A 26,442-nucleotide genomic window follows, 5' to 3' on the forward strand; every position below is an offset into this window, starting at 1 on the left:
AAATCAGAAATTTTTCTTTCCCTCACTCTCCATCCTCCTTTTCTATTTTGTTCGATTGGTTTTTTTTATCTTCCTTTTGAAATCTGAGTGTAACTTTTTGGGTGGTTATGGTTTTCCCCTCCTGCATACATTTCATGACCAATAATTACATAAAAATTGAAACTTTTGCACTATATGCTGTAAACCCTAATCTTTACTCATTACTTGCGTGGTTTGTGGTCTTGGAATCAGCTTCTTAGCTATTTACTCTTTGTGATTCTTGCTTGATATGATATGTCTGAACTTGCTTGAATTGTCTGAACATGGAGATGTCTGAAATTGAAATGATGTCTGAACTTGGAATCAGCGAGTAGTCTTTGGTCTTTTAGGCTAACCAATAACATATTGAAAGAATTACACCCCAAGACAGTTTATGAGTTTATATTAACACAATGGGCCACAAATTGCTACTAGGACACTTTCTTCTAACTTCTTTACCTTTTTCCACTTTGTCCTAACTAGTTTAGTCTAACCGTAACTTCTCTAACTAGTTTACTGGCGGGAACACCTCTCAACCGCCCATCTCTTATTATCATCCGACGGCCCAGCTTCATCCTGACACATATGACAAGACTTATATCTGTCTAATTTTTCCACCCTTAGATCCACCTTTTTCTTTTTTTTTTCAATGGTCCAGATTTATCTTTCCTGTGTCTCCTTCCATCATCGATAATTTAGGCCACTCTTGTAATCTTTTTTTTCTAGAGAACAGAGGCCGTAATCTTCAGCCGTTGTTATCTCTGCAAAACTCTCTTCTCGAATCCTTAACAAAACAATCAGCGCTAATTTAGTGGTTAGTCTGATAACACGCCATTTACAAATAAAGCACGTACGTTAACATTATAATAGTTTTGCTTACTCTGTTTCAGGGTTCGCAAATGTCGTCTCACTGCATGGTCATTCCTGGCGAATGGTCCTCCGCCGACGGTCGTTGGAATTTTATAATTGACAAGGATAAGATGTCTAGGATCGTCCCGGTACGTCCCGACATGAATCTCTCGGAGTTAAAAACCAACGTTACGAAGGAGTTCTTCACGGAAACAGAGATCGGAGCTCCTCCTGTCTTGAGTTACTGGCCTCCTAATACCAAAGAGCTTGTCACCGGGGTAACTACACCGCCAGTCATAATGACAAATGATGGTGCTCTTGCATATTTCTTTCTTCACTTGGAAGCTCACCGAACAATGAACATGTTTGTCACTTTCGAAGCCATTGCAGTCACCCAACAACGTAGTCAAGTGGCCGAGAATCCCTTACCCTTCACCACACCTAATCAACCTATCAAAAGCAACCTCAACCCGTTTCGTCCCCCTTCCACCGCATCCTCCAAAATCCCATCATTCTCCCTTTTTGAAGACGACGACCTCATTGCAGACACACCCACTTATCACCCCCTTGTTAACAACACCCCCCCACATTTTGGAGGTACCTCTCTGGACGACCCTGGTCCTCCCAAAAAACATCGTTTTTCTCTCAACGATGAGACTCTCTCATGTGGAGATGAGATGTTGGAACAAATGTTCAAGGAAGACCCTGATAACATCCCCGATAGTTGGTTAGAAGTCGAGGACGAGGACACTCCCTCAGAAAGCTCCCAACCCCCCGACACCGATGGTGTTCCGCCTGCAGCCTATGATCACGATTTTTGGGATCCTTTATTAGATGAACACCTCGGCGCATCAGATGTAGCTGAGGTAATGGCCGGGATTCAAGTTCCCAAAACTGCCCCCCACATAATACACTGCACCACTGGCAATGCTTTCGATCATACAGTCCTTTTATCTGGTGAGGAGACTACTGATTGGAAGAAAGATCTAAACTTTCACGGTGTACACCAGAGGGAACGTCCACATGGACAATCTTCATCCAAGTCCACATCCACTCCACATTCAGATGGGTCCACGCGTACACCTTATTCTATGTACACCGATCGTCCTCAACAAAGCACCCCCATACCGCCAGTGCGCGAGACACGCCCACTCTCTGAAATTAGCGATGAGGAATTCGACGTACCTCCTCTCTTTGACGACATCTCATACGAAGCTGATGACGTCCCTGACCTGAACTTCGACGACCCCGACGAAGAACCAACAGTGGGCAAGCTATATGCATCTAAGCAGGACTGTCAAATTGCCTTAGCTATCTACGCAATTAAGGAACGTTTCCACTTCAGGCAAACTCGCACCACAAGGCATTCATTTGTTCTTAGTTGCCACGACACTCACTGTGACTGGCGGATATTAGCACAAGAGCTCACCACTTGTGGGTACTACACTATCAAAAAGGCGAACCTTGTACATATTTGCCCGTTCGAATCTCGCGACCTTTACAAAAGACGAGCAACATCCAAAGTTATTGCCCACGTCTATCGTTCCCGCTATGGAGAACCAAATGTTGGACCCAAATCAGCGCAGCTGCAGCAGATGATTTTGGAAGACCTACGTGTTTCTGCTTCATATATGAAGTGCCACAGGGCAAAAGGAAAAGCCATAGAAAACACCATCGGTAATCCAGAGGAATCCTATCTGGACCTTGCTTCATACTTTGAACGTCTGAAAGCCACAAACCCTGACACAGTCACAGCCATTGAAACAGAATTAGATAACCTGAATCAGACTCGTTTCCTTTATGCTTTTCTATCTTTTGGAGCTTCCATCCATGGTTTCCGTCGAGTCCGACCTGTTCTCATCATCGATGGCACACATCTCTCCGGGAAATACAAAGGTGTTCTCCTCACGGCTAGTGGCCAAGATGGCAACTTCCAGGTATCCCCTCCTAGTAGATACACTAATCTGTTTTTCATTGTCCACTCGTCTAAGTTGTACACAAAACACTCGTCATATGTACAACATCTACGTAGTCCACATATCCGTCTTTTGATCACTCTATTTTGGGTGTACACGTTTCTAGGTATTCCCCTTGGCTTTCGCTGTTGTTGACGGGGAGACCGACGAGGCTTGGCACTGGTTCCTTACTAAAGTGGAAAGGATAATTGCTGATTCTAACGCCCTCACCATCATTTCTGACCGTCATGCCTCTATTCTAAAAGCCAAGCAGATCGTGTTCCCCAAAGCACACCATGGGGCATGTATTGTACACATTATGCGGAACGTTGTCTCCCGTTACAAGAACAAAGGGTTGGCTAAGATGGTTTGCGCAGCGGCTTTCTCTTATAGACGCAAAGATTTCAACGACCACTTCGGTAAAATCAGGGTCGCTAATGCCGCTTGTGCAAAATACCTTGAAGACATAGGGACTGCAAAGTGGACGCGCACATATTTCAGTGGCAACCGATACAACCTTCTCACTAGCAATGTTGCTGAGCAACTCAACAACGCATTACGTAAAGCTAGGCCTTCACCAATCGTTGAGTTGTTCATGTTCATCCAAAGGATGTTGACTCGTTGGTTTTCAGCTAGGAGAACAAAATCAGCAAAACACAGGGGATCTGCAACACCAGAGGTAGAAGCTGTTATGCAGACACACATTAGGCTTACAAAAGGGAGCAACATATCAAACATTACTAACTGGAGCTACCAAGTGAAGGGGGTATTTGGGCACAACAACACCGTCTCTCTTGATAATAAAGTTTGCACATGCCAGGTTTTCCAAAAACTGAAAATCCCTTGCGGCCACGCTTTGTTAGCGGCTGACTCGATTGGTCTCCCACATTCCAACCTTTTTGGAGATTGCTACAAAACACAGACATGGAGAGAAACCTACTCTGGGGTCATCTACCCTGAAGCCCCTTTAGGGGACCATGATATACCTCCTGCCATTGAGAGTCTAGCCCTCCAGCCTCCCAAAACCCGCAGGCCCTCTGGTCGTCCCAAAGAAAACCGAATCCCTTCTACAGGAGAGATTCAGGTAAATAAACACAACTTATGTCTGTCATATTCTCTTACCTCTGCTCTTACCTGCAAAATTTTACTTTTCAGGTCCCAAAGATAACCAAAATCAACAGGTGCGGTCGCTGTGGTGTTTCTGGCCACAATAGGACCAACTGCAAAGTCCCTATCTAACGACTGGTGAATTCTATATCCAGAAAATTCTACTTTTGGATAGCGCCTTCACCTCTCTTCAGCTCACTTAGCCCTTTTTTGTTTTTTGGATGTATTTGCATGTTCAAACATTTGTAAACATGTATGAGCTGTTATGGAAGACGCTTTATGGTTTGACTCTTAATTTCACCTTCTCATACTTTCATGTCCACTCCTAATATTATCCGACATGCATCTCTCGACTCCCCCCTTACTTGTTCACCGATTTATTGTGTACACGCACTGTCAGTTTCAGTGCCCATGCTCATATATAATATATTACAGGAATCTCTCCCACTTCTTACTTACTTGTACACCAATAAATTGTGTACCAGTACTTCCACTTTTCAGACCCCTCCACCTCCACATTATCCTCCCATCCACATGTACATATATTATCGACACCTACCTTTACTGTTTACATGTTCACGTTCACATGTACAGTGATATTCATTGTACACAACTCTAACGTCATATCTCGCTCTCCTGTTTACACAACTATATTGTGTACACGCACCCGTTAACATACCTCACGTCCACATGTTCATATATAATATATGTCATGCATCTATCCACTCCTTAATTTATTGGTGTACAAATACTTCTTACATGTACATTGATATTATTTGTACACAGCTTTGGCGTCATATGGCGAAGCCCACATTTTCGTATTACGTATATATGTGTCCCCTCGACGCCCATATTTTTGTACACAGCTTTGGCGTCATATGGCGAAGCCCACATCTATCCTCTCCTATTACGTATATATGTGTCCCCTCGACGCCCACATTTTCCTCCCATCGACATGTACATATACTCTCTACACCTACCTTTACTGTTAACATGTTCACGTTCACATGTACAGTTATATTAATTGTACCCAACTCTAACGTCATATCTCGCTCTCCTGTTAACTATATTGTGTACACGCACCCGTTAACATACCTCACGTCCACATGTTCATATATAATATATGTCATGCATCTCTCGACTCCTTACTTAATTTATTGGTGTACAAGGACTTCTCACATGTACATTGATATTAATTGTACACAGCTTTGGCGTCATATGTCGCTCTCCTATTAAGTATATATGTGTCCACAACTAGTTTTCATGAAATATATGTCTGTTGCGTTCCATTCTCCTGCGTCCACTTATGCAACCACAACACACAACGTCAACATACGCTAACCTCTTAACCTATATGAACACAACTTCTTTATAACATTTCTAGAAAAAATGGAAAACATTCATGACCAAATCAATTGAACAAAACACAATTTCCTTATAACTAATAATAATACGATCAGTTAAACACAACTTCTGAATATTCGAAGTATGAAAGCAATACAAATGAACCGTTTTTACTACACTTCACCAAAACAACCAAATGCCGCGTACATCCATAACCAAAATACCCCTTCCATCACCACAATCATCACATATACAAAGGCAAGACCCAGTCCTTGTAAATCTCCATCGCATATTGCTTCCGGAATATACTAACAAGATCATCATTCAAGCCAGCCATCCTTGCTATACCATCCCCCGTAGCATGGATTTCCATGAACTTGGCTGCCACTGGCCCGCAGTCCCCACTGCGTCGGTTCTCGTACAGTCCAGCTACCCTCTCAACATGAAAAGGCACAAGCTGATGCTCCCCAATAGCGTCCGCTGGACACACCTTCTTCGCAAGATACGGAAGCATCTCTACAACTGGCGCCATGAGCGTTGCCACTTCCTCAACAGATTTATAACCGGGACGCGGATCCAGAACAAGAACATCCCAGGTTGTCAGCCTTATGCAAAGCCCTACCCAGTGGTCTCCATCCCAAATCATAGGGGCGTACAATGTGTCTACATCCACACCCCACTGCTTCCCCTCAGTTGTCAGAAACTTTGTCGCCCTTGAATCAGCCGCAATGAGTGTTTTCCGTCTAGCCGCTCTAAAAGATCTCCCCTTCCCTTGCAAATGGGCCGAAAACCAAGGGTCGACGAACATCGCCCGGTTCTTTCTCAAAGTCTCCGCATGTAGACTACCCACGTACTCCATCATAACATCCATATGCTGTGCCACATGTAAACTTTCAGAACATATAGCAACCCAACTATAAATGTACATAATCCAACTCCACAACAAAATTACCATAAACACTTACTGTGCTTGTCACCCATTTACATGGTGTGCCCAGGTCAATGAAAAACTCGTTATCCAAATCATATCCACGCGCATTTATATGCAACCTATCACAGGAAAAACATATTAGTCTACATGCATCAAACACGAAACAATAAAAAATAAATTTACGCTTACACTTTTGAATGCGCCATTAAAACCCGTTCAAAGAAGGCATAATCAGGATCTTCAACAAGTGGAATAATTTCCGGCACAACGTATTGATCCTTAGCTAACAACAACGCCGCCAACTCCCCTTCCTGTTCCACTGGCTCGTGCCTGGATGTAACGCCAAAATCGGATGTGTCACTTACATCCAATACAATCTTCCCAGAAGACGGTTCCTCATCTGCTGTGTCTTCACCGGACCCATCCAATAAATCAACCTGCGCCTAAAAAAACAACAACAGTCAAATAGCGTCTCAGCTAATACACCTTCAGTTAATTGTCCACATGTACATCCAGTCTAGCTTGTACACATGTATACTTGGTGTTTACTTGTACACATGTACAGAAAACATATATTGTCCACTTTCACATACCTCTGTTTTACGTGCGTCTTCCTTTTGGTTCTCATCACGCCCCCCATCCTCAGTCTCCCAAAGCTTACCCTCCTGTCCAGTAGCACAAGTTTAAACTTGGCGTTTACTTGTACGCGTGTACAACAATACTTGTACACAAGTACACAAAACATATATTGTCCACTTTCACATACCTCTGTTATACGTGCGTCTTCCTCTTGGTTCTCATCACGCCCCCCATCCTCAGTCTCCCTAAGCTTACCCTCCTGTCCAGTAGCACAAGTTTAAACACAAATTAACACCTATTGAACCTCCGCACAAATGGCCAACAAAACTTCAGCACGTCAACCTACCTCCATGTTTTTTGCGCCTCCCTCTTTCTTCTCCTCAGGCCTCCCGCACTCAGTCCCACTAGCCTTGCCCTCCTACACAATACCAAATGTATGCACGCAGGTTAGCACCTAAATCATCTACTCGCATATGGACCAACCTAGAAGATGTACCCAACGCTCTTTCACCACGTTAACAACTACTCAACATGTACACACGTCTACATTTAGCGTTGCTAGTCCACGTGTACAATCAAAAAAAAAACCCAGTGCACATTCAACCAGAAATATCCACATCTACCAAAGCATACCTCACGGGGTTCTTCCTCTTGCTTCTCATCACGCACCCCACCCTCAGTCTCCCTTACCTTGCCCTCCTGTCCAGTAGAAATATGTTTGATCACAAATTAACACCTGCTATACCTCCTCCAGAGTTATAAACACAAACTTATGCACGTTTCCATACCTCATTGTTACTTCCTTCCAAACCTGTATTGGGATCGTCCACGCAGACTTCGGAACCGCCCTCCTACAAAGCATCAAATGTTTGTACATGGAAAACCCAAAGCTACAAATACACTACTTCTACAAGTTAACATACCTCCATGTTTCTAACGCCTACCTCTTCCTTTTCCTCACGCCCCTCTGTCTCCCTACCCTTTCCATCCTGCACATTAACAATTATATGTAGCTTTGTTAGCACCTAAATTAACAACTAGGAAACGTACACACGTAAATGATGTCCACAATGATCATTCACCACAAAATCAACTTCTTAACATGTACAGCATAATAAACATTCTAAACATGTACATCATACCTCCCCCTCTGTCATTAGGCCGCCCAGCCCACACTCAGTCTCACCAGGCCTGTCCTCCTGCAAATGTTTGTACACATGTTAGAAGCATTCTCATCTCCTCCACATGGACATAAAAGGATTGTCCACGTCACTATACCTCTCGCTCTGTTTCATCCCCGTCGTTGATTCGGACACTCGCACCTGTTTTCCCCGTCTGCACACCAGTTCATAACACACAAGTGAGCCAGCTTCACACAATATTATGAGTTACAATACCACAGTTTTCAAGCTGCCTACCTGAACTTTGCAGTGTCCACCATCAACAGTCGCATCTTTCACCACATCCTCAACCAAAGCATTCAATGTTTTCAATCCCTAAAATACACACCGATTCAGCTTCTATCACTAATTATATGATTAGTTCTGAAAACTTACATTTTCGTCTAAACCGTCGCCCTGTCCTCCATCATCCCGTCTACCTCCGTCAACGCTGCTACCCTGAAAATCCAGTCCAATCAACATACATTAGCACCGAAATCTACTTGGCCTTAACATCAGATAGTTATTACCCCTACACATACCTCCTCCTCACTGACGAAGTAAGTTTGCGAGGTCAAGGCACGATAGAGAACATTATCCCCGCTATCTGGTTCGACCCATTGCAACGGGACCCCGTCGCCTTCTTTCATCCTTACCAACAAAGCCGGCCGCTCCTCCGACGATGTCCTCGCACCTTCTTCTCGTGAAAAATCGTCTTCTCCAATCTCCCCACTCATTTGTTCTTTTCGGTAACCAGCCCCGCCCCCATCACTATAAAAATCCTCTGTGCCATCCCTAGCTCCGCCGTCGCTTTTCCTCTTATCTCTCCTTCTCACACTACCAAACTTCTTTGCTGCACTCTTCCCCTTCATGAAAGTCTTCCATTTTACAAACTGCCTTCCCTGTTTTTCAACGACCTCTTTCAGCCTAAGCACCTCAGTGCCCAGTTCCTCCACCCGCGATACCATCCTAGCGTGTTCTTCCCCATCCACCATTATTTCCCGCTTGAAATAGCCACTGAGCCGTCTCTGTTTTAGAACCGGCCCTGCCGTGACCCCACCAACAGCTTTTCCCTTCCGCTTTTTGTCATTTTTCTTCCCGTAAACAAACAAAGGTCCACCAGAATCGCCACCACCCCAGTCGGACTTGCTAAACACATGCCCTTCCCTGATCAGGCCCGTCAAATAATCCACCTTCTTATCATACTTCTCGTCATCCCAAACTCCCCACCGCTCCTCGTGAACCCCACTTATCTCCATCATTGGCTGTACTATCAGCTGCAAAATACGTTACACAAATCAAAGCAATTAGTGAATTGTCATCAGTTGACTGCGTACACACGGCAATGTACACCATAAGCTATGTCCACAAAAGTGTGTGCTCGCGTACAACTAAAAAAAAAACATACCGCGGGATCATGCTCAGCTTCCCGCAAATCACAGACATTCAGTCCGGAGTGTTGAGGCAAAACCTTCCCAGGAAAATTCATCAGCGTTACACTATCATCGCCACCTGCCTGGACAAGAAGTCGTGGGATCACCTCGAAAGCAACCAACTGAAGAGCCTGGGGGAAACCCAATAATCTGACAGTCTTTTGTCTGAGCTTCTTACAGAAATCACCATTGGGGTCCTCGCACTTCCCCATTACCTTCGGGCCTGGCAACATCGTTCTAATAGCCGCCAGAAAAGACTCCCTGCCCCACTGGAAAGCAAAGAACTTCTTAAGATTCTTCACCAAATTCACATGCTTCAGACTAGGCTTCGGTTTTTGCGCGTTCGGAACAAGCACACCATCGACAATTATAATCAAACACAGACGCAATTTCCTCCAACCCGGCATCTCTGCTTCGTCTGCAACCATCCTAACGAGATCTTCAACTAGTACATCACGGTCTGGACCGATCAATTTCTCCCAGTACGTGTAGTTCTCCTCTGTCTGAGGCAACTCGTAGTCGATACTGTAGCCTTCTTCAAACTCACCACAGGGCAACCCAGTTACTTCCCCAAATTCCACCAACGAGAACCTGAAAGGTTTCCCTCCAAACACCGGCCACAGTTCGTACTTCTTCTTCGTGACGACTTGCCTTGTCAACATCCCGTGAACCACTTTACCCGCCAACATCCGGCGTACAGGCAAACTAAACAGCCTCCCGAAGCAAGAGCCCAATATTTGCCCCATTTCAACACTACCCTTAAGCAAATCCCTGACACAAAGCAGGAAATCTGTGGTCGAATACGTATTAACCCTCTCACTAGGAAAGCGGTCTGTTGCAAATAGCCTTCCGGGTAGACTTTCTTTAACGTCCTCCACCTCCGTCGAATCTGTACGGAGTGAGAAAGAAAAAAGTAAAAAATCAAACCCAAGGAAACTTGACAGCGGCGGGGGTGCGTTTAAAAAAAAAAAATTACCCTCAGCAATTTCTTTCCCACGAAGGCTCCGCCTCCGTGCGCTCGCGTTCGCTGCCCCCGTCTCTTCCCCACGTATACTTCGCCGCTTCGACATCGAGCCGTTCACTTTTTCTCCCCCGGAAATCACCCTTTCAATCGCTTTTAGGTTTTCTCACACCAGCCCTCGTTAAACGTGAAAGCAAGAGTGAAAAATAAAAGATGTTACGACACAATTAAACCGCTCACTTAAAATCGACGGGGCCCAGCTGGGAATTTTGAATTTCAAATTTCAAAAGCCCATCTAACTAATGGAAGAGAATACTGATTCTGGTTACGGTTTCCTGGAGGGCAATTTGAGTCATTTCCCATTGAAACTGCCCCACTAGCAACAACTGCCTTTAAGTGATACAATAACTTGGAAACTGCCTCCCAATGTAAATAACTCTAACATATTTGCCTTTTTTTTATCTTGTTCATGGTTGATTTACTGATTCAATCAACCACAGCTGTTTCAGATGTCTCCTCTGATTCCGCCACTTCCAGACGACGTTACCGTTGACATCATAGCTCGTGTACCCATAAGCCATTACCCGACTCTCAACCGCGTTTCCAAGAGTTTCAGGAAACTCATTGCCTCTTCTACGCTCTACAAGAGGCGATCCCAGCTAGGCATCACCCAACACCGTATCTATGCTGTCCTCCGCAGCCGCAACCCCCAAACTCGTGACTATTTCAACTTCTACATTCTCCACAGGAAACTCAACTCCAGAAACCGCTTGGTCCTCGTCGAATCACTTCCTCTCATGTCTTACCTTGGAAAATATGTCCCGGTTGGTTCGAAGGTGTACGTGTTTAACGATCTCGATGCGCTCAGCATTGACTGCACCTCTCACAAGTCTCACCTCATCTCTGACATTCCTCAGCGCATGTCTTATAAAGTTGCTAATGCCGTCGACAGGAAGGTTTACCTGATTGGTGGTCTTTTTTTTTCGGATGAAAGTGGGTCGTTGAAGAGTGCAGTCACGGTGTTTGACACAGAAACACAATCATGGGAGCCTAAGTTGGTAAAGGAAGACATGCCTGTAGGTCTTGGTCCCTTTTTGTATGATTCTGTGGTGATGGAGGGTAAGATTTACATGAAAGATTACTGCAAGGGAAACTCTTTTGTTTATGAACCAGAGGAAAGGAAATGGGGATTGATGGACGAGGTGTTGAACTCTAAGGAAGAGTGGGAGAGGGCATGCGTGGTTGATGATATCCTCTACAATCACGATGTGTCTGAGAATGTTTTGAGGGCGTATGATCCAAAGCAGAGCTGTTGGAGTGTTGTCAACGGTTTGGAGAAGTTTTTGGCTGTGGAGACTGCTCGTTCAAGGTGGTCTAGAACTGTTAACTACGGCGCGGAGAAGCTGGCTCTCTTCTTTCATAAAAACCAAGACGGCAAAGACGTCATTTTCTGTGCTGAGATTGCTTTGGAAAGGCGCCAAGGAGGAGGAATTTGGGGTGAGATGGAGTCGTGTGATGTTGTGATTGAGGATAGGCTGTTTTACCGGATCAAATTTGTTACTGTTACCGTTTGATGCAGCATAATAATATCTCTATTTAGATCCATTCGTATTTTAAATTATCCTAAATGCAGACTCTTGCGGTCATAAGCTTGCTAACATTGTTTATGTTAGACAAAACCTCGAGTGTGTTGTTTTATGTTGTCGTTTAAAAAGCAAAGGTAATCTTTAAATTTGGCAATAACAAAACAAAATAAAGAAGAAACAGAAGCAAAATGAAGACTGTCCCGCCCATAATAAATCGATTATGAACTCACTTTTTATCAGTCGTTTTCACAGATTCCATCTTCATCGTAGACCTAATGGCCGAGTCTACGATACAATTAAAGCTAGTTCGTTGTCCAAAGTGCAAGAATCTCTTACCAGAGCCTAGAGATTGTTCCTTTTTTCCAAAGACTGATGAACAGTTCGAGTTTGCAGTTTTGCCTTTGTTGTTACCCAACGTTGTGAGGTATCTTACTAGAGTTAAGAACTTGAAGAGATGTTTCATAATCACAATTAGAGTTTTGCATAGGTTCAGTTTGTGCTCGTGCTTATCATACATTTATCATTATTTTCGAGATGGGTGATTAAAACGCAAGCCAAAATCTATGTGATGACATCAAAATCTCTGTAATCATTTCAAAATCTTTCAAAACTCAATTTCTAAGCAACAAATTGCAAATCCAGTGAGAAGACAATCAGGGCTTCTTGGGTTTAGTGGTGGTTGAAGTGCCTTCTTTCTTCTCTGCCTCTGTAGATTTCTTACGGTCTTTCCTCTCCCTCTTCTTCAAAGCAGTCATGTGAGCCTTAAGAATGGTGGCATAAGATGCTTGAAATCTCAGATGATCCTTAGCCCCAACCTTGAACAAATAAAGCATTGCAACTAGTCAGCTTCAACAGTTCAATGAAAACTTAAAAGATCATAGACCAATATCACCAATTTCTAACAACTTAGGAAACACGAATAGAAGGATATGATGGTTTACTCATGGCTAGTTAGATGTTCTGTAAGCAAATATGTTTGAAAACATTGTAATCTTGAGATCAGTGAGAAGAACATACCGAAGTAGAAATAGTTTTCTTTGCGTCAGTAGCTCGAATAAGACATCTGTACTCAATGGACTCTCCAGCAGAGCTCAGTTTCCTCTTCTGCAGCTTAGACTTCAAAGATGCTGACACAACAACAACAAGATAACTAAACTATTAACAGAGGTGGAGTTAAAGAAGGTCAAGTAAAGAGTAGACAGGCAAACGTACATCGTTTCAAAGTAACCCACACAGAACCTTTCTCTTTGCTTTTCTCGAACATGCTCGTCAGTTCATTGAGGAACGGATCTAACTGTAGTAAAACCTGAAAACAAAAAACAAACAAACAGATTCCTACATTGATCAGTTAAACGTAAACAGATCTCACAATAGTCTTAACAGCAATAGCTAAGATCACAACACACACACTTCAGGGATTGATCGAAGATTACCATTGCTAAAAACCTCAGAAGGATACTCTTTGCAGATCGTCAAGCACTGTAAAGACTTCTTCTCTCTCGAATCGCTGAGAAACCAAAACAAAAACATAATCGAAATTGACTTTCAAACAATTTGCTCGAAACCATTAAGATTATCATCGATTCGACGCTAATTACAAACCCTAGATCATCAAAGACAGTGAACAAATCTACACGAAGATCAACAGCACTAACTGCAGGAGACAGTATAATTCAATTTGCAAATCAGATTGAGCTACCACGTTCGATTAGCTTAAAAACCTACGAGATGTAAAGCATCAAAAGAGATAACTGACCAGAGAGGGTAGAGAATCTGATGATCTGCTCTCCGAAACCCGCCGGGCGGAGAAAATTTATTCGGCGGTCGCTGAAAATAAAAGAGGACGAATTATATTTATTTATAAGCTAATGGGCCTTCTAAGCCCAAACAATTGCTAAACGATGCAAATGGGCTTATTGATAATTTGAAAGATTTATTGCGAGGTGATCCATTTTCTGCCTTTAATTCTGTGTTTGTTAGACCATTTCCAATGGCTTACTCTATTTTTCATTCTAAAATAGAGTAACTCTATAATAGAGTTTGAATTTACTCTAATGATACTTTATTTTAGAGTAGAAAATAGAGTGATGAACAAAAAAAAACAAATTACTCTGTATTTTGGAGTAAACCTATAACAAATTGAGTTATTTTCTACTTTCTTTGATAAGTTATTAGCGTAACTCGAACACATGCATATAGGCTTTAGATCAAAAAACTTTGTTATGTGTCTTACTGCTTTGGTGCTTTATCGGTTCGGGCTGGTGATCAGTTTTTTTTTTTTTTTGCTATATATAAGTTCAAATACGTTAGTGGTAGTGACATACGTAGGGTTGGTTAGGTCTTAATGCGGCAAAAAATAATTAATTAAATCACACACACGAGCAATATTGGTGGCAGCATACGAAGATGAGTTATAATGGGAAGGAATGCGACAAGAAGACTTGTCTTGTCACCTAGCTCAAGTAATTTAATATTCTTGCTAGAATTTGTTTATTTATCAAATTGTATATCTTGCGTTTTTAATAAATTGTACTCTCCCCGTTTCAATTTTTTTTTTTTTTGTAACAAGGCTTTCATATTAAAATGCATAAGTAAAAATACAAGGTATGAATGAGTTTTCTCATCCATAAGTTTGAAAAAGAAAGCAACAAATAGAGAGTGAGAGAACACCCTAGAGAAAGATCAACAAGTGAATCTTAAGAGAGAAAGATAAAGAAAAAAGACAACCGCTAGTGTACATGGTTCCCTCGGCCGCGACGACCTCGTTTACCTTTTCCTCTAACATTTGTCCATTCCATATCTTGAATTTTTTAAGTCGGTTTAATCAGTCTTCCTCCTCTAGTTATGTTATAACCAGAAGTCTCTCCAACCTCACCTAAACCATCATCTCTCCCATGTGTTAGCGGGGATAAATCCCGCTCCATATGAAATTGCTGAAGGTTGTTGGCGATAGGAGAGTAATGACCAATTGATTGCTCATTTTCAGAGGCTTGAGGAGTCTCCAAAATGATTTCTTTTGATGGAATTTCTTCCATAACATGTGACTGAGGATGAGCAGTTTCTTCAACTGCTAACATAGGTAAATTGTTTTCAATTTTTGAGCAAGAAGTAGATTGTACCTCATGCGAATGGGTGAATGTAGTAGGAGCAGGGACCTCAAGAGGTGTAGTGAGAGCAGAATTTGTAGTGATCTTATGTGTTTGATGGCCAGGAATCAAGTGCGAGTCAGTCTCCACAACACCCACCAATGTGGATGAGTTTGGTAGCAACATATCTATCGCCACCAAAGGGATCTCTTCATTTGTTATATTAGCTTTCGCAGGAGCGGAATCATGTGGTTTAAAATAAATGTTCTCTCCTAATTAACAAGAAACGAGACTACAATATACTCCAGTTTAACTATTACAAAACATAAGAAATGTTTAAAAAGGATTGATTTAACCTAGGCAAGAGGTTCAGTGGTTACGGGTTCGTCGATGTCATGTAATCTAGCATTCGGTAAATAATGCACTAATGAAGGAAGGCAAGAAAGTGAGGATCACGTACGAGATGGAAATGCGTGTGATCATCATGAGACCAAAAAAAAAAAGAATCAACCTCGTCTATGAGAATTTTCTTGAGATTCTGTTCTTATTTCGATACCAAACAAAAATTCATATTTTTGTGTCGATAGTTGCAAAATGTCAAAAGCTATGATTTGTATATGCACCAGATAAACAAATCAGAATCTCCCCACTAAACCTAATGCTTTGTTTTCTAATATTTTTAAAGCTATATGCTTTTTCGGCGGGGACATAAACATATACGGTATACTTAAGAAATTTTATGATAATTATGGCATAGTTCTTCTTTGAGACCTGCTTTGCATTTTTTTGTCTATAATGATATTAGGTAGTTATATGACTGGTTTGGAATATAATTATGATGCTTTTATAAAAAAAAAAATCAGACAATTCATACCGACAAATTTTATTTTTTGTTAACAAATAATATAATTATCTAAACCAGTTTAATTAATCAAACTGATGGTACTGAATCAACAAAAACTGTAATTTTAAGAAAACTCCACTTGTTTTTTATATTTATATTTTTATTAAGGTTCAAGTTTTATTAGAAAATATATATTTTATATTTTACAATATGATTATTTCTAACTGGTAAACTTACTCACAACACAAATTGTTAATATGTATAGATAATTTGTGCCATTCTATCTTGTTCTATTTTTTACTTATAAACACTAATACATACCACATTCCACCAACTACGAAATTGGTAAAAGACCAACCAGTCAACCACACAGAAACACCATTGAAAATTCAATTTACCACTGAATATTCTTGTTTTTCTACCAATAATTGTCACTGAATCAACCTTTTTATTATTTTTGTTTGTGGCATAATATACTATCAAATAATCCGACAGAATCTACTAGTGTAACACAGTCCACAAGTTTTAATGTTACCGTTTGGTATACTACAATGAGGTAAAAGAAAACAAAAGTAGGCCAAGGTTGAGTGACAAGGTGACCAACTCTTTCTCTCTCTTCATGATGATGACTCTGAGCTGATCTGATACTAAAGAAAAACACAAAAGGTAGTAAGAGAAAATAGGAAAGAAAAAGTTTCAAAATTTCACCCCATACCAACTAGACAGACCCAGATCCAAAGTTGCAGACTTTTCAACAATTTTCAAAGTAATTTTACCCACAAAAAGGATTAGAAGACTAATACTTTTCTTAAACACACCACACCACCCATTATGAAAAAAGAAAGTATATTTTTTGTATGTTGTGAGTTGAGTGGAAACAGAGGATAGACTCAGAGAAAAAGAAGGGAAATTAACAAAGGAGTGTTTTTTTTTCCTTCTCTGGCTGCTTCTCTTTCTATCTCTCTCTCTCTCACTCTCAAACATCTAGAAGAAGAGAAAGCTTACACATAAATCTCAGAATCTGAGGTAAGTAATTCTTGTTTTCTTGGCCTCTTTAATTTAATATTCATTTTCAGCTTTATGGTTTTCTTGGTTGTTTCAAAAGATCTGTATTTTTCTGTTGTTGTTGATGTCTTTAATCTGTTTCTCGTTGATCTCTCTCCTCTTGTCGGAATGAGAAACACATGATTTTTGAGGTGAGAGAGAAGCTCACTTGTGAGTTAGTTTTTGTTTATTTCTGTAAGCAAAATTCTCAATTTTGTAATATTAAATTTTAAGAGCTTTAACACTTGAAAGCTGTTGTCTCTGTCTCTGTCTCTGTCTATCCAACAAGCAGAATTATTGTGATGATTTAGTCTGTTCACCTAATTTGAAGATATAGTTGAGCTAAGATTTGTCATAAAAGTTAAAACTTCCTTTTCATGGAAGCTCAGCAACTTAAAACCTCTCTGTATCTGACTTGAGTTCTTGGATCTTCTTTTTTTTTTTCCTTTTTGTCTCCTTTAACAGCTGTTTCATTTGATTCATGCAGGTGAATGAGTTTTGCCTCTGAAGCTTTATTTCATCCCAGGTGATACAAAAGCAATCATGCTTACAAAATCTTAGCCAACAATCTTTGTAAGAAAGAAACTCTTCTGATAAATGTTGCAGTATATAATCAGTTGGCAATTGTAGGGGTCTTAAGATTCTCCATGCATAGATCTTACAAGTAACATAAAGGTTCATCCTTTTAAGGTGTGTGTGGCTACAAACAAAGGTTGTGAGTTATGTTTTTATTGTGACAGGTGAGGAAAGTAATGTTTGAGACAAATGGGGAAGAAAGGAAGCTGGTTTTCTGCAATTAAAAGGGTTTTTACTCCACATTCCAAAGAGAAGCTAGGCAATGTAATAAGCTGGTTACTTGTTTACTGGATTTTATTTAGCTAGCAAGAATGTTATATATTTAAAGGAGTTTTTGATGGGTTATTGATGATGAGATTTACTTTGGTAAACAGGAGGCAGAGAGAAAGAATGTAAAAGAGAAGAGGAAGAAAGGTTTTGGGAAGCTAAGGCGTGGAGAGCCTAGTAGCATTGAGAAGATCTTTGGCGAGGCTGAGAGAGACCACAATCTTTTCTTCAGGCCTTCTACTCCTCCTCCTGATCCTGACCGATCAAATCCACCCTCATACTCTCCTCCTCCTCTCAGGCCTGCTTCTCCTCAGCTTCCTTCTCCAAGAGTTGCTTCACCACGAGCCGCTTCTCCAAAGCCTCTTCCTCCTCCCAGAGCAGACCTTCCAAGGTTGGATTCTCCAAAGCCCTCTGAGCCATCATCAGCCTCTGCCAGTGCTCCTCCTCCTCCTCTGAAGCCTGCTTCTACTCGTGTTCCTTCTCAGAGAATTACCCCTCCCATTGTTCCTTCTCCAAGACCAACTTCACCAAGAGTTGTCTCCCCACAAGCAGTCCCTCAAAAGCTGCCGTCTCCAAGAGCAGACCCGCTAAGATTGAATAATCCTAGACCATCTTCACCAAAGCCTCCTTCTCCAAGAGCAGACCCACCACGGTTGGATTCTCCAAGACCTCCTTCTCCAGGAGCAGAACCACCAAGACTTGATGCTCCAAGGCCCACTACGCCTAGGCCTCCTTCTCCTAGAGCAGATCCACCAAGATTGGATGCACCAAGGCCCATAACGCCTAGGCCTCCTTCTCCAAGACCCGTTTCACCTAGGCCTGTGCAGCGAAGGGAGATTGTATCTAGACCAGAACCAACTCTCTTGGTCCAACATGCTTCTGCAAGAAAGATCCAAGCAGCTTTCAGAGGCTACATGGTACGTATCCACAATTCTTTATTTATGTTTAATTACACTAGCCTCCATATCATAACACAAGGGAGTTGTTGTTAATTTGAATGAAACAGGCAAGGAGGAGTTTCAGAGCTCTCAAAGGACTAGTCAGGCTTCAAGGAGTAGTGAGAGGACACAGCGTGAAGCGTCAGACAGTAAATGCAATGAAGTACATGCAGCAACTGGTCCGTGTCCAGTCCCAGATTCAGTCACGCCGCATCAAAACGTTGGAAAACAAAGCGCAGGCTGAGAGAGACGAAGCTAAATGGGCTGCAGCATCAGAGGCTGGTAATGGTAACTGGGACGACAGTGTGCTGACAAAAGAAGAAAGAGACGCAAGATCTCAGAGAAAGACTGATGCAGTCATCAAAAGAGAACGGTCCATGGCATATGCATATTCTCACAAGGTAACAACAACACAATCTTCAGGGCCGGCTTAACTTATATACTTATACTAGGATAAGACCCGCGCCTTGCGCGGGATTAAGTTATTATTTTTATTATATTTTGGAGAATGAAACAATAGTTTGGCTTCATTTGGATTACGGGTGTTCAATCCGGATATTGGGTTGGTTTTGGCTCGGTTCGGTTTTTTCGGTATTTGGTTAGTAAAATATAACTACTATTCTAAATCCATATTGACTTTGACTTTAGTCTTTCACATACTTTTGAAAGATTTCAACTGGACGACTAAATTGATCAGCCAATGTTGTTGCTTTAAATCATTAGTGTTTATATATATATATATATATATATTATTTAGTTTGAATATTTATTAAATAAAAATTCATATGCGCTATATTTTATGATCATTTGTAACTTATTATAACAAAAAAATAATCTATTGATTACAAAATTTTCAGAGTGGGAATATTCAAATTTCTAATAATATATAGACGTTTTGAAAAATTCAAATATAACATATAAGAAAAATATAAATGTTTTTATTATATATTTAATGTGATTTTTAATATCTTTCAATAATATAAAATTTTTAAAAAAGAACTAAGATACCAAAATTGTTATCAAATATTTATTATTCATAATAATTAATTTTCATATATACGTTAATCATATTAGGTAATTTCGTAGCTTCTAATTAAGGAAAGTGCAAAAAAAAATTTGGTAGATTATTTATCAATTCGATAGTTAGTTTAATAAAAAATATAATGTAAGTCAAGATGGACCAACCTATTTTTCTAAGAATAGTATATTTTATATAGTCATTTATTAAATGAGAATTTATAATCATACAGTTCTATGATCATTCATATCATTTTATAAGTGAATATTTAAATCATCGATAACAAAATTTTCAATGTGAAATCTTTAATAAGTTTATAATTTATAAATGTTTTTGAAAATTCATTGAAAGTTTTAATATTAAAATATTTATGTAATCTTATGGTATATAGTATAATCTATATATATATATATGAATATATATGTTTTATTATTAAATGATATTTTTTACTCATATGGTTTTAAAATAATGTGTATCTTCTTATAATATTAAATAAAAGTTCATATTAATACAATTTTATGATCATTTGTAACTTATTATGACAAAACAAATAATCTATTGATCACAAAATTTTCAGAGTGGGGATCTTCAAATTTCTAATAATTTATAGACGTTTTGAAAAATTCAAAATATAACATATAAGAAAAATTATAAATGTTTTTATTATATATTTAATGTGATTTTAAATATATTTTAATAATATAAAATTAAAAAAAGAACTAAGATACAAAAATTGTTATCAAATATTTATTATTCGTTATAATTAATTTTCACATATACGCTAATCATATTAGGTAATTTCGTAGCTTTTATTTAAGGAAAGTGCAAAACATTTTTTGGTACGTTATTTATCAATTCGATAGTTAGTTTAATAAAAAATGTAATATAAGTTAAGATGGACCAACCTATTTTTCTAGGAATAGTATATTTTGTATAGTTATTTATTAAATAAGAATTTATAATCATACGGTTCTATCATCGTTCATATCGTTTTATAACAAAATATTTAAATCATCGATAACAAAATTTTCAATCTGAAATCTTTAATAAGTTTATAATTTATAAATGTTCTTAAAAATTCATTGAAAGTTTTAATATTAAAATATTTATGTAATATTATGGTATATAGTGTTTAATATATATATATATTTATTTATTTATTTTATTATTAAATGATATTTTTTACTCATATGGTTTTAAAATCATGTGTATCTTCTTATAATAAAAATGTTAAACCATTGATCATTAATTTTTAACATAATAATTTTAATAGTTTTAGTCATTTATTGTCGTTTTTAAAAATTCAAAATATAACATATACGAAAAAATCTAAATTTTATTTTTATAGCTAATTTAATTGTTTAATTTATTTTAATAATATGAAATTAAACAAAAAATGATGGAGGAGATATACATTGTTATCAAATCTTTATTATTAAACTCATTAATTGTCATATATATATATATATTAGTCATTTATGGTAATTTCGTAGGTTTTATTTAAGGAAAGAAAATATCATATCATATCATTATATCATATAGTTTGACCAACTTATGTATCTAACAACATATAAAAATCGAATGTGGACCTATTTATTTTTCAATTGAATGTAATTGACTATCTAATTGAGTGCCACCTATGCATTGGGGCCTCTTTTAATTAATACAAAATTGAGGTTACATCTTTTCAAACGTTCCTCAATTAATATATAAGGGATTCAAATAAATGTTTAAAATAATATTTAAAACATTTTAAAATGTAATCAGTAATATTTTGTAATGAAAATAAAACTATATACATATCAAATAATTTTAGGCCCTTTTCAATTTTATTTGTTATATTTTATAATTTTTTATATATAAAAATATGGACACGGGCTTGGGCTCCGGGCGGTTGCACCGCTTGTCCCCCTACTGAGCCAGCCCTGAGTCTTCTTTCCTCATTTGTGATGGCATCTAATCTTGTTTTTGTACAGTTGTGGAAGAACAGTCCCAAGTCTGCAGCGTCTACAGGTGGGCTACCTCTATGGTGGAACTGGATGGATCGGCAGCTTCCTCTAGCTAGTCCTGCACCGAGCCACAGAGACTACAGGCTAACACCAACAAGACTGAGTCCAAGCCCTCTGTCTCACCATTTCAGGCATGACAGCAACTTCGACACTTCCACACCAAAATCGTCTAGGTCCACACTCCTCACTCCGTCAAGACCCATCCGCACAGGCACATCAAGATACTCTAGAGGAAGAGGGCAAGATTCTCCTTTCACAGACAATGACAGCCTCACAAGCTGCCCTCCTCTCCCTAGCTACATGGCTCCAACGGTCTCTGCCAGAGCTAAAGTTAGACCAAGCAGCAATCCGAAGGAGAGAGTGATGGGTACACCGTCATCGGTTGGAAGCGAGAGGAGGAGAATGTCTTATCCACCGACACAACAAGGTATGGATACGTTTAGATGGAACAAAGGATCATTGGTCATGAGCAACAGTGGCAGCCAGAGAGGTGGTGGTGGTCCTGGTTCACCTGGAGGTGTGGTTCTTGAGAAGCACAAGACACTTAAATCAGTAGGGAATTTGAGCATTGGTTCTTCTAATGTCTCGATGCCAGATGGTAGGAAGCGGTTTAACAGATATGTGTGATTTCATTTTGATTGAAAACCTTTCTTCTTCTTTTTTATGTTTCTTTTGCTTCATTTTGTGGGTTGTGTTGATTTTGAGTGATGTTGTAGTGTGGATTATGAATGTAACATAATAAAATGAAAAACAATGACAAAAGGATTTGGTTTGACTAGCTCTTTGTTTGTCACATGATTCATACAGGTTCTGGACACCACTGATTGGTTAGTTAGATTGATTTTTAGAGTTTCACACTGCACCTGTTGCTCTCTGCTCTAACGTATCTGAAGGTCTCAAGAGTAGTATATGTTTTTCTATGCCTAAAGTCATTAGTTGACTTTTCATCTTGCTTACTGGTTAATTAAATGGTTTTAGTCAAGGTTTCTGCTAACTCTCTCCTTGATATAAACCATCCAAAGGAGCACAACAGGCTAACTAAGATCAAACATTGATCATGTCTCACAAAATACTATCTCAGTTTGTTTTTATCTTTGTTCTGTTTTGTTGTATGGACACTTCTCATGGAAAGCTGATTACGGAAGAATCAGCTGGCCACATGAATGGTTACACGACGCTAACTAACACCAAGAAGAACTCTTATGGCCAAGCCTTCAACGACAAACCATTCCCTTTCAAGACTTCTGCAAACGGTACTTTAACTTCTTTCTCTTTCACCTTCTTCTTTGCCATCGTCCGAGGACTTCCCGATGCATCCTCTGATCAGTACCTCGGTATCTTCAACGCTACAAACAACGGAGAAAGCTCTAACCAGATCATTGCTGTGGAGCTAGATGTACATAAAGATGATGAGTTTGGTGACATTAATGATAACCATGTTGGTATCAACATAAACGGCATGAAGTCCATCATATCTGCTCCTGCCGGTTACTATGATCAAAAGGGTGAGTTTAAAACCCTTTCTTTGATCAGTGGCAAGCTACTTCGAATCACGATTCTGTACAGTCATGAAGAGAGACGACTCAATGTTACCTTATCACCACCAGCTGAGACATATCATCCCAAGCAGCCACTTCTTTCATTGAACCAAGACCTGTCACCTTATCTTAAGGAGGATATGTACGTTGGCTTCACAGCCTCCACTGGATATATTGGAGCAATACATTACATGCTGATGTGGTATCAATATACTTTAATCATTGTTCCACAGCTGGATTTCGCTATACCGATCTTTCCTCCATATCCAAAGATAGAGTCTCATGTAAAACGGATTGTTTTGGCAACCTCATTGACTTTGGCTCTCTTTGTTGCCTTTGCTGCATCAGCTTTACTTCTTTTCTTGTATAAGAGGCATAAAAAGGTCTTGGAGGTTCTTGAGGAATGGGAAATAGAATGTGGACCTCATAGGTTTGCTTACAGTGAACTCTTTAAAGCAACAAATGGTTTCAAACAAATTCTAGGTGAAGGAGGGTTTGGTAAGGTCTTTAAAGGCACACTTCCAGGTTCTGATGCAGAGATTGCTGTTAAACGGGTTTCTCATGGTTCGAGTCAAGGAATGAGAGAGTTCTTGGCTGAGGTAACAACTATAGGTCGTCTTAGACACCCGAATCTAGTTAGGCTTCTTGGTTACTGCAGGTACAAAGAAGAACTCTACTTAGTTTATGACTGTATGCCTAATGGAAGCCTTGACAAGTACCTGTACGGATCAGATCAAGAACAGCTCTCTTGGACTCAACGTTTCAAGATCATCAAAGACGTTGCTTATGCACTCTCCTACGTCCATCATGATTGGTTACAAGTTGTGATTCATAGAGACATCAAGCCTGCGAATGTCTTACTTGACGATAAGATGAATGCAAGTCTTGGAGATTTTGGATTGGCTAAGCTACATGATCGAGGGTATGAAGCTCAGACCTCTACAGTGGCTGGAACGTTCGGGTACATGGCACCAGAGCTCGTGAGAACAGGGAGACCAACCACGGGAACAGATGTTTACGCCTTTGGTGTGTTTATGCTTGAAGTTTCTTGCGGTAGAAGAATGTTTGAGCCACGAGCTGAGTCATAACAGGCTGTTCTTCCTGACTGGGTGGTTAACCGCTGGGAAAGAGGTGATATCATAGAGGCGGCTTGTGAAAGAATCCGAGAAGATCATGATAAGGGAGAGCTAGAGCTTCTTCTGAAGCTAGGAGTGTTGTGTTCACACCAGGCTGAAGAGGTTAGGCCGGATATGTCTACGGTGGTTAAGATATTGGAAGGAGTCTCTGAGCTTCCGGATAATGTTCTTGATATTGTTAGAACCGAGAAGAAGGAAAAATGGTACGAGAAGTTCAGCGAAGTGCTTGATTCCACGGTGGAGTCTGTAAGTAACTTGAGGGTCACGGAACCGATAGCTTCCTTGGAGCGGATAAAGTTGCTTCTCTAGTTGGTGGTATAATACCACTGGTATTGATAGTAAACAATCACAATATATGATTGGTTACCAATGCAATAAGCTCTTGCAAGAGCAGTAGACTATGTAGGTTTTGTTTTTGAATATCATTAGATTGTCTTCTTTACTCTTATCAGTTTCTTTGTGTTTTAACTTATTTTGTGGATGTACAAAGTTCATTATAAAAAGCTTATTGTGTCTGTGATCTTTCCTTTGTAAGTTTATGCGCAGTTCTATGATTTAATGACTTTGGTTCTGTAAATTATGTATCTCTTTGTTTATTAGTATCTGCAGGCCTTGTGACTAGGTCATGTCCATCGTGTATCTCAAGTCATCAGTTGACTTAAACAACAACATGAACTAAAAGAAACAATACATTTTCCTTAACAGATGTCATAATTGTATGTAGGGTCGACTAATTCTAACTATTTTGAACTAGCTCTTTGGTTTTTCCATGATCAATGGAGGATGCGAGCACCATGAATTTATTAAACGTGTTTACAAAGAGCTTTCAAAGCCACAAATGGTTTCAAACAGCTTCTAGGCAAAGGAGGTTTTGGTCAGGTCTTTAAAGGCACGCTTCAAGGCTCCGAGACAAAGATTACTGTTAAACGCGTTTCTCACGACTCAAGTCAAGGGATGCGTGATTTCATGGCTGAGATAGCTACCATAGGTCGTCTTAGACACCCGAACCTAGTCAGGCTTCTTGGTTACTGCAGGTACAAAGAGGAGCTCTACTTGGTTTACGACTTTATGCCCAATGGAAGCCTTGACAAGTATCTCTACGCTGAATCAGATCAAGAATATATGAAGTTCACAAGAAAAATCTTAGTATTTGTTTGCTCTATCTTTCTATGTAAATGTGTTTTTGCTTTTTTAAAAAGAGCTTTGAGAAAAATTAAAGAAGATAACTTGTCTTAACCTATTTTTGGTTTGGGTTTTGTGGAGAACCTTTGAAAATAATGACACCCATACTTAGCATATTAAGGCTTGAAATGGTTTAGGTTTCTTTAAGCTTTAATTGTTTTTTTTTAACTATAATTGTAAACGTGTTAAACATAACTAAACAGTGTTAAAAAGTTGCTATAATGTTTTTTCCAACTTTTAGATTAAAGCATAAAGTGTTACCAAAAAAAAAAGAAGATTAAAGCATAAAGAGATATCATTTGGTATAATCTTTATGCCAACGTATAATTTGTTTTTATCTTTTATGCAAACGCATACACATGTGGACTTGAAAGAAACGCCAATGAGGACACTTAACACAAACTCCCAAAATGTCACATAAAGCTATAGTTCTGTCACGGTCTCAATGAAAATCCTTGTGCTATCAATGAATAAACGTTGTGCTGAAACTGGCAGAGCACAAAACTATAGTCTAAAAAAGGATTGAATGATGCAAAAATGCAAGAACCAAAGGCACAACGATTCTCACATTTGAATGATATTAGAAATATTTAGTTTAGTTGACAAAAAAAAGAAATATTTAGTTTCATAAATTTGCCAAGTGGAGACATCCACGTGGTAGAGAAGCCATGCCACTTGTCCTATTCGTGGGTTTTCACGCCGTGAGTTACAGTTGAATATTACAAAACAAAAAGAAAAACATTTTGTATATGTATTGACATGTTTACCCTTGCGCATACATGTGTTTAGATCTAAATTCACAACTAATCAACATCTCTTATTAGGGGTGGGCGTTCGGGTATCCGTTCGGGTTCGGGTCGGGTATTTCGGATTTTCGGGTA

General features: G+C 39.5%; 7 protein-coding genes across 11 annotated transcripts in view; 4 read left to right on the forward strand and 3 right to left on the reverse strand.

Annotated features, from left to right (window-relative positions):
• LOC103866728 (defensin-like protein 2) overlaps window positions 1-11,940 on the forward strand; it is a 39,636-nt gene extending 27,696 nt beyond the window's left edge. The window contains exons 1-2 of one of the 2 annotated variants that reach the window (XM_018658846.2): window positions 10-381; window positions 10,781-11,940. In XM_018658846.2, the coding sequence (XP_018514362.2) occupies window positions 10,847-11,911 (1,065 nt within the window). In that variant the 5' untranslated portion in view covers window positions 10-381; window positions 10,781-10,846 and the 3' untranslated portion in view covers window positions 11,912-11,940. Of the gene's footprint in view, window positions 1-9; window positions 382-10,780 lie in introns of those variants that run through there. The other variant, XM_033292465.1, reaches the window with a different exon arrangement.
• On the forward strand, window positions 380-11,940 carry LOC117134264. The gene is made up of 4 exons (XM_033292415.1): window positions 380-832; window positions 909-2,804; window positions 2,950-3,191; window positions 10,024-11,940. The coding sequence occupies exons 2-4, from the start codon at window positions 918-920 to the stop codon at window positions 10,043-10,045; spliced, it is 2,151 nt and encodes a 716-aa protein (XP_033148306.1). The 5' UTR covers window positions 380-832; window positions 909-917; the 3' UTR covers window positions 10,046-11,940.
• LOC117134269 lies at window positions 4,702-8,801 on the reverse strand. The gene is made up of 3 exons (XM_033292480.1): window positions 6,394-8,801; window positions 6,239-6,323; window positions 4,702-6,147 (listed from the first exon to the last, which is right to left on the reverse strand). The coding sequence occupies exons 1-3, from the start codon at window positions 6,408-6,410 to the stop codon at window positions 5,518-5,520; spliced, it is 732 nt and encodes a 243-aa protein (XP_033148371.1). The 5' UTR covers window positions 6,411-8,801; the 3' UTR covers window positions 4,702-5,517.
• LOC117134268 lies at window positions 8,860-10,527 on the reverse strand. The gene is made up of 2 exons (XM_033292450.1): window positions 10,353-10,527; window positions 8,860-10,265 (listed from the first exon to the last, which is right to left on the reverse strand). The coding sequence occupies exons 1-2, from the start codon at window positions 10,444-10,446 to the stop codon at window positions 9,265-9,267; spliced, it is 1,095 nt and encodes a 364-aa protein (XP_033148341.1). The 5' UTR covers window positions 10,447-10,527; the 3' UTR covers window positions 8,860-9,264.
• Window positions 11,941-12,367: 427 nt separating the features above from the next.
• Window positions 12,368-13,822, reverse strand: LOC103866733 (signal recognition particle 14 kDa protein). The gene is made up of 5 exons (XM_009144707.3): window positions 13,680-13,822; window positions 13,357-13,430; window positions 13,136-13,229; window positions 12,941-13,050; window positions 12,368-12,738 (listed from the first exon to the last, which is right to left on the reverse strand). The coding sequence occupies exons 2-5, from the start codon at window positions 13,357-13,359 to the stop codon at window positions 12,577-12,579; spliced, it is 369 nt and encodes a 122-aa protein (XP_009142955.1). The 5' UTR covers window positions 13,360-13,430; window positions 13,680-13,822; the 3' UTR covers window positions 12,368-12,576.
• A 2,651-nt stretch (window positions 13,823-16,473) lies between these two features.
• LOC103866735 (protein IQ-DOMAIN 14) lies at window positions 16,474-22,486 on the forward strand. Of its 4 annotated transcripts, XM_033292420.1 has the most exons (7): window positions 16,474-16,879; window positions 17,385-17,470; window positions 17,638-17,737; window positions 17,848-18,100; window positions 18,245-18,657; window positions 18,747-19,079; window positions 21,673-22,486. In XM_033292420.1, the coding sequence occupies exons 3-7, from the start codon at window positions 17,663-17,665 to the stop codon at window positions 22,330-22,332; spliced, it is 1,734 nt and encodes a 577-aa protein (XP_033148311.1). In that variant the 5' UTR covers window positions 16,474-16,879; window positions 17,385-17,470; window positions 17,638-17,662; the 3' UTR covers window positions 22,333-22,486. The 4 variants fall into 4 exon arrangements, with proteins under 4 accessions (XP_033148311.1, XP_009142956.1, XP_009142958.1 ...); XM_009144708.3 differs by having other exon boundaries at window positions 17,848-18,657; XM_009144710.3 differs by lacking the exon at window positions 16,474-16,879 and adding an exon at window positions 17,031-17,049 and having other exon boundaries at window positions 17,848-18,657.
• Window positions 22,487-22,717: 231 nt separating this feature from the next.
• LOC103866736 (probable L-type lectin-domain containing receptor kinase V.3) lies at window positions 22,718-25,833 on the forward strand. The gene is given in 1 exon segment (XM_009144711.3): window positions 22,718-25,833. A coding segment is annotated over 1 exon segment (1,926 nt). The 5' UTR covers window positions 22,718-22,762; the 3' UTR covers window positions 24,689-25,833.
• The last annotated feature ends 609 nt before the right edge of the window (window positions 25,834-26,442 follow it).

This window comes from Brassica rapa, chromosome A05, assembly GCF_000309985.2.
Source record: "Brassica rapa cultivar Chiifu-401-42 chromosome A05, CAAS_Brap_v3.01, whole genome shotgun sequence".
NCBI classification, from domain to species: domain Eukaryota; kingdom Viridiplantae; phylum Streptophyta; class Magnoliopsida; order Brassicales; family Brassicaceae; genus Brassica; species Brassica rapa.